Genomic DNA, 13,486 nt, shown 5'->3' on the forward strand with positions numbered 1-13,486 from the left:
GGCCGACTACGAGGCGGAGCTGCTCACGATGGCGGACCTGGACGAGGCGTTCGACGTCCTCGGCCTGACCGCGCTGGCGCTGGAGGCGGGCTCCGTGTCCGAGTTTGTGGCGCGGGCGAAAAGCGCCGGGTAGCGCCGGGTTGGCGACACGCTCTCTTTGCCGTCGCCACACCATGATCCATTGTGGGTCACACATCTCAAAAGGGGGGGGGGGGGGGGACACTGATGATCAGATCAGCAGTTTGTGTGAGAGAGCTGAAAAATATTGTAAAAACCAAACCTATCCGAAAATGATTTAGGAAAAATGCCGAACATATATGGAATATATGCCGATTAGGAGAGTTTTTTCCGACGTTTTTGCCATGCAGAGACAAATACCGCGCCAGATAGTGTCGCCGTCGCCGCGGAGCCGCCTGTTGCGATCTGGGTCGCGTAGTTCGAATTCCTCAACTCGGCCTCCACACCCTCTATGTGGGCGAGAGGCGTGAGCCGCGCGCGCCGCGTGTCGGCAGAGTTCGTACACAGTACACAGTGTCGGTGTCAGTCCATACAGATACACTCTCTCACGTCGAGAGCGGCGCGTGTGCAGAGAGAACGGAGACGCGGAGGGAGGGAGGACGAACACACGCGACGCGACCAGACGCAGTGCTCATGGACACAACCGCTCCTTCTTGCCCGCCTTGGCCCCGCTCTTGGGCTTCTTCTTCCCGATCGCGCCCGCCTGTTTCCTCGCCTTGTCCGCGGGCTTCCGCTCGCCGATGGACGGCTGCGCCGGGCCGCCGTAGGTCTGCAGGGGACGCACATCGGATGAGCGCCCGCAGTGCAGGCGCGGAGCTGGGGCAGGCGCGCACACCGAGGCGTGTTTCGCGAGCTTCTTCTGCTTTTCGAAGCCCTGGAAGCCGAAGCGGCCAATCTTGGCCGACTTGCCCCTAGCGGAGCATGGACTACGAGTCAGCTTCGGCCTGCAGTGTGAGCATTTAACACCGCGAGAGAGACGAGGCACATGGGCAGCTTGTGCGGGGCTGAAAAGAATTTAAACAACACTCTCTCATCACAGCACACAGGCTGAAAAGAATTTCGACCGACACACACACACATGCACAGCGGCGTGCCGTCCTCCCATCCCTCCCTTGGGTTGTGTGTTTTCTTTCTTTCTTTCTACACATGCACAGCAGGCCGGCTGCGGCTCCTGATGTACCTCCGCTTTTGGGTGGCGGTCGCGCGCTGCCGACGGCGCTCGCCGGCGCTACGGCGCTAGTGGCGCGCTCGTGGCGTTCAGGGCGGCTCGCACACGCACACGCACACACACACACACACACGCACACACACACACACACACACACACACACACACACACACACACACACACACACACACACACACACACACACACACCTGAGACACACACACACACACACACACACACACACACACACACACACATGCACACAGGCGCCGATTTTTTGAGTTTTTTTCTTTTTTCGCGATTTTTTACTTGTTTTCATGGGAATTCGGCGTACTTGCGGCCATGCTATCACGCCTTGCGACAGCCTGTCGGCGCAGCTGACCGTGCCATGATGCACAATTGATCACCTGCATAGCTCGCGGCCTTTTAGTATCAAGCATTCAGGGCCACCGTCGTCGCACTCACCATCACTCAAGTAAACACAGCTTTGGTCGCAAACCTGTCCGCGGACCTGGATGAGTTGTGCAAACGCTGTTACTACCAAGGCGAAGGCTGGGCCCTGCGCCATGCCAAAAATGTTCTCGGGAACGCAAAAAAGAAATGGCGATGCCCTAGTCAGCAACCTGAAATCGAATATTCCGTGTACGAAGGTGGTAGCGTGTTTTGCCGTTTTTGTGGTGACCGCTCCCTTCCCATGGTAGTTAGTTGTATTGCGAGGGCTTAACCCTTTTACGTCCACATTTCGAGTGATGAAAATTTTGTCGCTAAATTGGCAACTTGGGTCAGAACACCTTGAGGACATGTGCGCCTCGCCCCATACGACCTCTCAGGCTATAGAGCACATGCCACAGCCTGCCCCTGAGGCGTCATTCACTCACAGCGGCCACTTTGATTTTCCGCCCCTTCGCAGTCAGCCACATGTGCCCATGGCCCAAGAGTCAACTCGGCTCGACGGCTTTAACCATCGTGGGGCACGGACCTTCTGCGACAACCCAGCCCCCTAGTAGGCTTGCGACACACCTTTCGCCGCCAACTCTGCTGGGTCAATGCAACGGGAACGGTTCCCTTTGCTTCCAAAATGTTTCACCGTGGAACGCAACATACGAACCTTCTGGTGGGCCTGCGACACACTTTTCGCCGCCAACTCTGCTGTGCCCTTGTTTGTGTCCTTGGCACCTTGGAGTGCTGGGGGGGGCGACAGGGAGGATGTGGCCCTGAGTTATGTGTACACGCCTACTCAGGGTGTGTGGCAGCCCGCTGGCTGTGTGTCTTGTGAGCCTGTTTGTGTCTGTGTGTGTCGCTCGTGCGTGCCGTCATCATCTGTCCAGCGTCCACCCAGACCGCGTTGGTGTCCAGTCCGAGCCTGGCTGTTCTTCACCTTCCTACCTACAAGCTACATACATACATACCGTGTGTGGGGTCATGTGAGGTGTCTATGGACGCTCTCCTCACAGGCTAGCTGCCTACTGCTAGCCCTAACTCGCACTCATGGGAGATGTCAATTCATAGTTAGAGGCTGCGCAGGCCGTCCCGTTTGCTGTTTGAAACGCCTGTTGGTGTTGCGCTGCGCGCGCGCTGCCGGGGCTCTGTCTCACTCACGTGCCGCAATATGTGTCACACACGGCGGCTTCTGCCACCTCTCGATTGGTTCCACTTTCTACGCACACCTACCGGGGAAGGGGCGCGTGGGAGCGGGGGCGGGGGCGGGGGCGGGGGTGGGGGCGGGGGGGCGCGCAGCGCGGGGCGCGCGCGCGCAACAGAGGGTAGGGTGGGGAAGACGGCGAGGAGGGGGCGGCGGCGGCGGCGGCGGCGGCGGCGCGCGCGCGGCGCGCGCGACGGGGGGGCGGAGCAGCGACCGCTGGCGCGGTCGCTGCTCCGTCTGTGACAGACGCGCGCTCTGCCGCTGCAGAGCGCGCGCGTCAGGCAAAGGAGGGCAAGCGTGGCGGCGCGGGACGCGCGGCGGCGGCGGCGAGCAGCCGAGCTGCTCGCTCCGTGAGCGGTGAGGCGGCCGGGCGAGGGCGCGGCGGGTGACGGGTCAAGGGAGCAGCCCACACCCGGCGTCGCTTTTTGAGCGACGCCTGTGGTACGCCTGCGCAGGGGCCGCAGGGCGGTCAGTTGTGGGGCGAGGCGGTGCCGGCCGCGGGCCGGGTGCAAGGCGCCGGCCTCGGCGCCGCCTCGGCGCGCCGCACCCGTGACGGGTCAAGGGAGCAGCCCACACCCGGCGTCGCTTTTTGAGCGACGCCTGTGGTACGCCTGCGCAGGGGCCGCAGGGCGGTCAGTTGTGGGGCGAGGCGGTGCCGGCCGCGGGCCGGGTGCAAGGCGCCGGCCTCGGCGCCGCCTCGGCGCGCCGCACGGGCGCGGCGAGCCTCTGAGCGGGAGCCGAAGGTTTGCCTGTGGGAGGTAGGTAGGTGGGTGGTTTGACTTTGCCGCAGAGGCCGTCCCTAGCTGTGAACAGCAGAACGGGACAGTATTGTATGAGTGTCATGCACACTTGACACCGTCGACTCGCGTCCGGCATGCCGCTGGCGTCGCACGGCATCGCACTCTCGAGGCTGCACCCGTAGCCCTCGTCGCCGGCGAAGCGGCACCCCCGCCGGTGCTTCACGTCGCGCGTGATGCCGGTGCGCTCCTGGTCCGCCTTCGACTTTGGGAGCTCGCACGTCATGCCTGCGACCGACATCACGCAGTCCTCGCACTGCTCGTTGTAGATCTCGTTCAGCCGGTATGCCAGCTCCTCCGACTGGCCCGCCGCCGCCGCGAAGGTCGCGTCAAACGAGTAGCGCAGATCCAGCACGCCGAACAGCTTCACCGCCTTCGCGTCCGTCAGCGCGTCCGCCTGGTACTTCTTGTGCCTCGTCACGGTGACCATGGCGACGTAAAACGCCCGCCGTGCGATCCTCGTCTCCGCTTGGTTGCCGCACATGTTGAGCAAGAAGGTCAGCGTTTTCCGAAACTGCACAACGCTCGTGCCGGCGTAGAGCTGCACCTCCCCCCTGCCGTTCGTAGCAACCTGACTGCGGTACCCGTTGCTGATGTCGCGCGTGCCCTCGACGGGCTGCGTCTCCTCCTCCCAGGACGGCCGCCGCGCGTCGACATCCCTGTCCTCGACCGCAAAGTCGACAACGCGCCCGCTGCGCATCGTGCGACTGCTTGCTGTTGTGCTCGACGCAAGCATCAGCCCCTGTGCGCGCTCTACCTTTGTCACCCACGACTTCGTCTCCCGAGAAAACAAGCTGCGCAGCACGTCACGCACCACGCTTCCCGGAACCTCGAAGTCTTCGAACCCCGCCGGCGACGCCAGATGACTCTCGTGTCCCGGCATGTGAAGGCGCCCGCCTGGCCGATACCAACTGGCAAAGACCTCCTTCGCCGCTCGCATCAGCGCGACGTTCACCGCGCCGCCCCGTCCGAGCAGCGCGACGGCGACCACGTTCGACGTATCGCTGTACCACTCGCTGAAAGTCCTCGCGTTCTTCGTGATCGCCGTCACGTCGCCGCCGGCCGCAGCGATTGCGAACGTGACCGCTCTGCGCAGCTCTCGCACGAGCTCGATGGTCATGCCTTCACGCCGGAACTCGTTGAAGTAGCCGCCCATGGGAAAGGTAGTCTCGCCCGGCACGCCCACCGCCGCCTTGCGCCCGATCGCGTTGAAGAAACGAGCAACGTCCGTGCCCGTCATGTGGGACCGCTTCTCCTCATCAAACACGCCCACCCGAGCGCCCGTGTGCACGACGTAGTACGACTCCATCACCCCGAGCATGGACTCCTCCTTTCGCAGGTAAGAAGCCGCCCCCGTGTACTGCTCGAGCTGCTGCGTCTCCCAGTGCACGAGCACGTCCACTCGCGCCCGCTCGAACACTCCCTGCGCGGCTCGCGGCACCAGCGACGTGCCAGCACCGAGGGCGTTCAGCGATCTGCCAGCGTACTCCTTCGCACGTTGCCCGCGGCGTGCCGCCTCGCGCCCTTCACTGTCCGCATCTCGGAGCTGCTCCTTCTCGCCACCACAGTTCCAGCAACTCGTCGCCCGTGCATCGTTCCGCGTCTCGCGCCGGCAGTAGATGCACTGCCAGTGGGTGAGGCGCCGATCCATCCGCCTCGACTTGCTTGCTCGCGTCGGCCCGACGTCGACCCTGCGCTTGTCTTGTGTGATCGCGCCAGCCTCCACAGCGACATCCGCAGGTTGTGTCCCGCCGCCGAACTCCCTGCCTATCCCGTGGAGCTGCCAGCTGATCGGCTGCAACGGCCCGGTGTACATCACCACGTCGCCGACCGGCGCGGACAGCGGCTGCAGTATCACCACCGGCGTGATCGTTCCTCGCGAAGTCGTCGACAGCCGAGGTCTCGCGAGCCACTCGTCGGTTCCCTGCGGGAGCCGCTCCTCGATTCGTTGCGTCTCCGCTCGGTCGTCCATCGCCGCCAGCCGCCTCGAGTATCGTTCGGTCGCCAGCTCTCCAGCTCGTCGTTTGGTCACCGAGGAGAGGGAACGAAAGCACACCTCAAACTGCAGGACGTGCATCCTGGACGCATCCCTCCTTGTCCCACTTATCGAATTTGTGCAGGCGAGAGTACTCGTCCGAATTCCGGCGTTTTTCATAATCTCATCCTACTACGCTACTAGTACTCGAGTATGCGAGCAGAAAAAAAATAAAATATTCTTACCTTCAAGCCCCCCTCCGAGACTAGGGACAGAACCACACCAGTATAGACCAGAGGGACTGCGCCTCGCCCCCACTTGCCCTGACTGCACAGGATAGCGTGCCCCGAAGACGGCGACACATAGCGGGGGACACTGCGCAAGGAGGGGGTGCGAAGCCAAGGTTGGGGTTCTGGGTGGTGGGACCAATGAGGGGGGGAGGGCGGGGTCCTGTGGGGGTGAAATGTTGCGCGGCGAATTCGAGCCTACCCCCTCGCCGCGCCGATCCTCACGCGGAGGGTAAAACCCTGTGGGACAAAACCCCTCCGCGGTCGGCTGTCTTCAGAGTGGACCCCCCCCTCCCCAGCCTCCCCTGTTCGTTTTTCGCACCCCCCCCCCCGCTCCGGCTCCCCATCGGTGACTCGCGAAGGACACGGACACTCGGGGTGGGGGGGGAGGGGTCCCCCAGAGAGGGGGCTTTGGGGCCTTGTTGAGTCAATCTCCCCCCCAGAGGGGCCTCGTTGGGTCGATCTCTGGCCGATCTCGTGTCGATCTCGGGTCGATCTCGGGTCAATCTCGGGTCGATCTCGGGTCCATCTCGGTTCAATTCCGGGTCAATCTCGGGTCGATCTCGGGTCACGTCGTGCGGCGTAATGAGGCGAGATGAGGTGAGATGAGGCGAGATGAGGCGAGATGAGGCGAGATGAGGCGAGATGAGGCGAGGCGAGGCGAGATTAGACGAGATGGGGCGAGATTAGGCGAGATGGAGCGGGATATCGCGAGGTGCAGCCAGCTCCTGCCTGGATGGAGTCAGGATAATGCCTGGGAAGATTCTGGTTGGTGCCTGAAGGGGGCTAGGTATGCCTGGAAGGAGCCAGGTTGATGCCTTGAGGCCTTGAGGGAGTCGGCTTGTGAGGCCTTGAGGGATCCAGATCTGGATCCCTCACGGCCTCAAGCCGACTCTCTGGTTCTTCTGGTTCCTCTCGGCGACGCCCAATGCGTGCGCCGGCGTGGGGAGTGTGCGTGCGCGCGCGTGTGTGAGATGAGGATTGTGGCAGGCTGGCTGCTGCTGATGTGGGCAAGTGTGCTCTGTGTGCGGCGCTGCGCTGGCGTGCGATGCGCGCGTGCTGTGCGCGTGTGCGTGTTGGAATCGCGCGTGCGTCTGCGTGTGCTGCGCGCGCGCCGGCGTGTGCTGTGCGCTGTGCTCTGTTGTGCGCCTGTTTGTGCAGCTGGGAGGCGCAGCTTTGGCTGGCAGGGCTGCGCGGTGGGCTGCGGCGTGCTGCGGGTGGTCGCGCGCCTGCCTGATGGTGTACGGCGGCCGCGCAGCCCGCCCGACCGGGTCGTCGGCGGCCCAGGGCGCGAGCATGCGGTCGGCGCTGCATGTGAGGCTGCTGCGCGGCTGGCGCGTATGTTTCCGTGTGGTGAGGGACGCGCGTATGTGTTCACGCTGCGGGCGCGGGCGGGCGCGGGGGGCGGCGTGGTCTCACCGCGGTCCGACGTCGGTTGGTCTTCGGCGTGGCGAGGGCGGGCGCGCAGAGAGGCCTTGCCGCCATCGCGTTGCCGCGAAGGAAAAAGAATAGCGCCTGCGACTTGGGTAGGAAAAAGTCACGCACGAAGGAAAAAGAGGCGCGTGTGCTGATTCTAGATCGCACGCCGTGGCATTGTATGACTTGGGTAGGCGTGCGACCGCAGCGCGCCCGTCGTAAGGTCGACGGGGCGCGCGTGTCAGCGAGAGAGTTGCGGGCGGAGCCATAGCCGACTTTTTCGAGGACGAGAGATACGCTGCTTCTGCCGATAAGTGAGAAGAAATCGCCCCTCTATCTCCCACTCGAGGCCACTTTAACAACAACACTGTGTGTGGAGAAATTTACCTACCTTCCTACGTGCAAAAAAAGAGGGAAAGGGACGACAAAGCTCAAACGTCAAAGCCTCGAACAAAGGTCAAGCAAAGCCGGCGGCCGCGGGGAACCCTACCTGCGGTTCACAGTCGTTGTCTTTCTTTAGCGCACGAGTCGTTTATTTGGGGTCGTTTGAGTCCTTTGGGGGCAGTTAGTCAGGAGCGCCCACTCGGGCTGCTCCACGAGCTTCCGCAGTCTACTAGGTAGGTACTCCCTTAATGTGGGTAAACCATAGTAGCGTGCACGCTACTATGAACAGAGAAACCCATAAAAGTCGGCGCGGCAGTCCACGCCGAGCCGGCCTGCTGCCGGCTCGCACGGCAGCCTTTTCCTCTCGACCAGCCTCGACTTCCGTACAGTCAACATTTTGTCGCTGCGTGCTCGTGGCGAGCTGTGGCGGCGGTCGAAGTTGGCCCAGATTCGGTGACGAGCGCCGGACGATAGTAGTGTCTCTGTTCGCCCTGTGCATGTCAGGCCAGGCTGCAGCAGGGCACTACCATCGTGCTGCCCTGTTGCAGCCTGACCTTGCCCACTGTGCACAGCCGCCAGAGCACCACCACCGCCCGGCATCGTGTCACGGCGAGCTCCTTCTGCGCCCGCTCGCGAGGCTCTCGCGCTGGCACACTTTGGCCATCTGCTGCTCGCGTTCGGCGAGCTCTTCTCCGCAATCCTGCCACGGTGCCGCCACCACACACCTTCTGGCCGGCCTGAGCCGCGCGGACTCGCCGGCGGGGGCAACGTGTCGACCTCTCTCTCTGGTGCACCACGGGCCGCAACGGCCTGCTAGCAGCGTGCGCGAGGAGGCAGTGTGCCGGCACAGTCGAGCGGGAGCATCGGGTTCTTGATGCTTGTGGGGTCGAGTTTGACCTTATGCGGCCTAATATACAACAATAATGCTATGCTCTCACCCAGCCTTTTGAGATATGATCCCTCAAAGTCGAATTATGGTTTACTGGTGACCATAGTAGCGTCTGTCCTGTTTGCGTTTCTTCAAACGAATCCTTTAAAGTCTCAACAATCACTAAGCTGCTTATGTGGCACCGCAGAGGCTCCCTTGGGGATGCCTGAGGCCACCCCAACCACTCACCAAGCCTTACGTGGACGAATTCAAACCTACTTTTATGGTTTACCCACACTAAGCGAGTAGGTAGTAAGGTGAAGAACAGCCAGGCTCGGACTGGACACCAACGCGGTATGGGTGGACGCTGGACAGATGATGACGACACGCACGAGCGACACACAGTCTACTCCAGAAAGAAGAATTCTACGAAGACAAGCCCCTCTCAGAAAGAAGAAACTCGACGTACCGGGTAGACGTCGAGTGGCCACCAGCCCCGGCCGCTACCCGGGTACAAGCGATGCGGACTCGCGGCTCTGCCCGTCGTGCGACGCTGCTGCTGTCCCAGCCGACGGACCTCCTAGATGCGTGCCTCATGTTTCTCGACCTCGATCAGATGCGCGCGACTAAGCCCACCTGCCGCAAGATCTGCAGAGCTGCACGCCGGTTGCTCAACGACGTGCGGTGGCTGGGCATGCATTTCCGCCTCCCGCACATCTACAACACGCTCCAAGACCTCTTGTCTTACGACGCGATGATCCAAGCCGCTCGCTGCCGCAGCGATCTCACCACCGCTGAGTTCGATGAGCGCTTCCTTCCCCGGGTTCTCCATCGACTTGACCCGCTCATCGAAGAAGAGTTCGGGCGTCTCCTTGAGGACGCTCGACGCGACTTGCTGTCGGGCGCGCGGCCGTGGCTGTCTCGCGCAGCTCTCGCGAGGGTGCGGGCTTGCCCCGCTGAGGCAGCGCAGCGCAGCGAAGCGGAGGCCGACGTCATTGGCCCGACCATGCTTCCGCTGCTACCGCTGCACCTGGCCTTGTTTGTACGGCTCAGCGGCGATTGCGTGGCCGCCCTCGCCGACGCGCACCCTCCGTCGCCAAGCTGGCCGCTCGCCGACCTGCTGCGGGCGCGTCAGTGCGGCGAGGCGGCTGCCCTCCAGGTGCTAGCTGGAGGAGTGGCAGCGGCGGCCAACAGGGGTGCTCTTCCTCTCCAACTTAGCGAGTACGAGCCCACATTCCTGCACGTCGCGTGCACCGGCACGCCCAGTGCGGCGCTGATTCGCGCCCTCCTCGAGATGAGCCCCGTGGCGGCCGCTCACCCTCTCACTAGGGACGGCTTGTGCGAGCTGCCGCTGCAACGCCTCTGTCGTGGCATGGGGGAAGACGGCTGGCGCACGTCGCCGGATGCGCCGGAGGCCGTCGCGCTGCTCGCACGCGCACACCCCGCGGCGCTGGCGGAACGGGCAGATTACCAGTCGACCGACGGGGCGACACCTCTCTTCTTGGCAGCGCTTCACTGCCCAGAGCAAGTCCCTGCGCTGCTCGGGGTTTATCCGGCCGCCGCCGCGGTCGAGTTTGACGACAGCTGCAGTGACAGCGAGCACGCCGGCATGCTGCCGCTGCACGCCGCGTGCCTCAGCGAGTCTCCTGCTGTGCCCGGGCATCTCGCGCGCAAAGTGCACGCCCCACGCCCGCCGCAACGTCGTAGCGAAGTAGGACCGCGCCTCCTTCGCGCTACGCGCGCCGATCCGCCTCCAGTGCTGCTTGGATGCCGAATCCACCACACAGTCGAACAGCTGGTGCAGGTCGTCCGACGCCTCCGCGTAGGCCCCGACAACGAGGCTGCGCACGGTGCCAAACGAGCGCAGCACGGAGGAAACGGCGTCCCTCGAGCCGTTGTTCCATGTCTGCACGTGCGGCTTGGCATCGAGCGCCGCCGCCCGCGCCTCGTAGTCGCGCTGGACAAGGTTCGCCCTGTCGGCGACAGCGCCGCCCTGGCCATCGTCGCGCGCCCGAGCGCTCATGTAGTGAGGCCCGCCGCGGTGGATGGTCTTGCCCTCGAGAAGGTGCTCCGCCGGCGGCTGCTCGGGCCCGCGCTGCACTGTCGTGCCGCGCCACCGGACAGACGGATGCGCCTGGCCTCGTGTGCCCGTGCAGCGCGCCGTGCGGGACTCGCGCAGCTTGCAGTGCAGGCGCCCATCCGGCACGATGCCGTTCTTGCCGCGCGTGCCAGCTGTGCCGTTGAGCGTGACCGGCGGGATGACGGCGCTGAAGATCTCGCGCGGCTCCTCCTTGCCGCGCAGCCCCGCGTGCAGCGCATCACCGATCACGCGTGTGTGAGAAGATGTCGTCGTGGCAGTTGCCGTGGGCGCGGTCGTTGAGCGTCGCCAAGCCCAGCTGGACGAGCTCACCCACGCGGACGAGAACGAGTCGACGGCCAGCCACGCCTCCCGCCGCGTGTCGCCGTGCGGCAGCCCGAGGATGCTGCGGCTGAGCTGGTTGCGCTTGACCTGCTCCCGCTGCTGCGTCAGCTGCCGCTGTAGCCCAGCGCTGCCGGCCCGCCCGTTGCCAGCCTCGGGAGCCCGGAGATCAAGAGGCCCCGCCACGCCCTCGCCGCGGACCTCTCGTTGCATGCCCTCCCACGCCCTCTTGAAGGACTCGCCCGTCAGCGTCAGCTGCCCCAGCTGCGCGCCGAGCGGGTTGACGTTGGTGGTGCAGCCCGAGAGGAAGCGCGAGAGGCGAGGGCTGTTCGGGTACGGCAACTCGAAGGCGCCGTGGCCGAAGAGCGGAGCGAGCATCTGGAAGAAGCCACGCTCGCTGCCGCCGCCGGGCGTCGACCTGTCGAGGAACCTCTCGGCCGCCTCGACAAAGCAGGCGCAGAACGCAGCCGGCGCCACCTCCTCGAGCGAGCGCAGGCCGAGGCCGCGCATCCGCGCAGGCAGGCGAGCCCGCCGCGCGGTGATGGCGTCGCCGAGCACGCCCTCGTAGCCGCACGCCTCAGCCGCACGCCTCAGCAGCGTCGAGGACGCGAGCGTGGGACACCGTCTGGTCGGGAGGGAGGTGCCGGAGGATGAAGTCGAACTTGGCAGAGCAGGAATAGTAGATGGCGGCCCACAGCGCGTGGGGGCTCGCAGCACGTAGCGAAAGAACCGTCTTCTCGATGTAGCTCTCGATACTGCTCACCTGGGCGCGTAACCACGCATCCACAAACCCTGCCTCCCCCATTGGGCAGCCCGCGACCATCACGCCTCGGTACGCGCGCGACCCGCCATCCTCCTCCGGCACCAGCACCATGCCGACTGGCGCGCCCAACCCGATGCTTCACTCATGCTTCGGTGTGAATCACGCCCGCTGTGAAAACAGTTGGCGGGGAATTTTTGCGCCAGTCAATAGAGCATGAAAATACCTTTCAGACGGTACCTTTATGACCTCCAGAGTCGAAGAACTCGACCGGTGGCTGGCCGCCAAAGTGGCTGGACGGCGCCGCGGCGCACACTGGTGAGCCGCGGAGCACACTGCGGCAGCTGTCCTCGGCGCAGCCGATCGGCTCCCGCGGCCTGGAAGCTGGATGGTGGCAGTGGCACTCTCTGAGGCTCCCTGATTTTTTCTGGTATTTTTTTAGCACTCTCTGGTCACCTTCGCCGGGCGAGCCTGGCTCTCGCTGCACAGCGGCGCGACCCGCGGTGAGGCTACCGATCGTCGAGAACTGGGCTTAGCTCTTGACTGAGCACCACCGATGAATCGGCAGCAGGGAGACAGGAAGGCTCGCTGTGTGAGCCGGCCACGCAGAGGGTCGGAACACCTGGGTCGGAAGAGGGTTCAGGGTACCTCGGCCCACTTTGCTTTTGGCAGGTACTTCCAATACACGCTTGTTCCACCTCATGAGCGGTACACGTGGCAAGCCTCGACGTCGTCGGACACAAGTGGGATGGGAGCTTGGGGTCGCGTCGTGGGGGGGCCAGCACACCTAGTCGCCTAAACGTGCCCCCTCGACCGCAACCTCATCACAGGATCGCTATGCCGTCTCTCACCAAACGCCTAGCCCAGCACGGAGCAATGCCAGCACATGTGCATGTCTCGAGAGCCAGAGTTCCCGCAACCCAGTAAGTATCGGTAAGTGCACCGTCCACGGCCGCACAAGGCGGCCACCGCGAGAGAGTTCCTCGGCGCACACGCGCCGCCACAGGGGTCGGTCCCAGGTGCCTGTCGGAGCGGCGACACGATTTCAGTGACTGCGCGGGGGCGGCGCGGCCGCGCGAACGAGTGGCGGTCCGCGGCACCTCACGTGTCGAGGCTGGGTGTCGCACCGCGCTCGGAGCTCGCGGGCTCCTCGGACCAAAACGAGTCGAGCACTTCCAGCACATCGTTCACTTCGATCAGGTAGTTGTCGTTTGTCAGCGACTGCACCGAGCTCGAGCGAGGCATCGATGCGGCGCCCTCGCGCCGCTGCGGGGCGGCCGAGGCGGCCGAGGGGGAGCTTGGCCGCGGCGGCGCGCGCCGCGCCTCCCCGCCTCGCTGCTGCCCCTCCTCGTCCTCTTGGTTTTGGTACTGCCTCGCCTCAGACATGGGCACGTCGCAGCCGCGCTTGCGCGACGACTCTTGGCCCTTCGAGCTGAGGCCCGGCGCGGAGCCGTCCCCCGCCCCGGACGCCGCGCCCGACTGCGAGTAGGAGCCGGGGTTGGTGCAGGAGGGGCAGCCGCCCGCCAACGGCGCGAGCCCGTCGGGCGGCACGCCGCCACGCAGCGTCGGAGAGAGCGGGCCCTGCGCGATGGAAGGGCCTGCGCTGGCGCACTGCGCGCTGGTTCGAGTGCACTGGACGTGGGACTGCTCCGTCGCATCCGGGAACGGCCTCCGCGTCACGACGCCCTGCGCCACGACCGCCGCGAGAAAGTCGTCGTTCGACGTGCGGCCGCCGCCGCCGCCGCCGCCGCT

The 13,486-nt window shown here is 64.6% G+C and overlaps 3 protein-coding genes across 3 annotated transcripts; 1 reads left to right on the top strand and 2 right to left on the bottom strand.

The window, feature by feature from the left end:
• Nucleotides 1-4,632: 4,632 nt before the first annotated feature.
• EMIHUDRAFT_372555 (hypothetical protein) lies at nucleotides 4,633-5,652 on the bottom strand (the record flags this gene model as incomplete). The annotated part of the gene is given in 3 exon segments (XM_005756965.1): nucleotides 4,633-4,988; nucleotides 5,037-5,338; nucleotides 5,354-5,652. Coding segments are annotated over 3 exon segments (902 nt in total), but the record flags the coding sequence as incomplete, so codon positions are not given.
• A 3,498-nt stretch (nucleotides 5,653-9,150) lies between these two features.
• EMIHUDRAFT_250512 (hypothetical protein) lies at nucleotides 9,151-10,148 on the top strand (the record flags this gene model as incomplete). Its single annotated transcript, XM_005756966.1, has 2 exons — nucleotides 9,151-10,083; nucleotides 10,140-10,148. 2 exons carry the CDS (start codon nucleotides 9,151-9,153, stop codon nucleotides 10,146-10,148), a joined length of 942 nt encoding a protein of 313 aa, XP_005757023.1.
• A 2,095-nt stretch (nucleotides 10,149-12,243) lies between these two features.
• EMIHUDRAFT_250514 (hypothetical protein) lies at nucleotides 12,244-12,979 on the bottom strand (the record flags this gene model as incomplete). The annotated part of the gene is made up of 4 exons (XM_005756967.1): nucleotides 12,244-12,277; nucleotides 12,555-12,592; nucleotides 12,678-12,757; nucleotides 12,862-12,979. 4 exons carry the CDS (start codon nucleotides 12,977-12,979, stop codon nucleotides 12,244-12,246), a joined length of 270 nt encoding a protein of 89 aa, XP_005757024.1.
• Between the last annotated feature and the right edge of the window lie 507 nt (nucleotides 12,980-13,486).

Source organism: Emiliania huxleyi (genome assembly GCF_000372725.1).
Source record: "Emiliania huxleyi CCMP1516 unplaced genomic scaffold EMIHUscaffold_938, whole genome shotgun sequence".
NCBI classification, from domain to species: domain Eukaryota; phylum Haptophyta; order Isochrysidales; family Noelaerhabdaceae; genus Emiliania; species Emiliania huxleyi.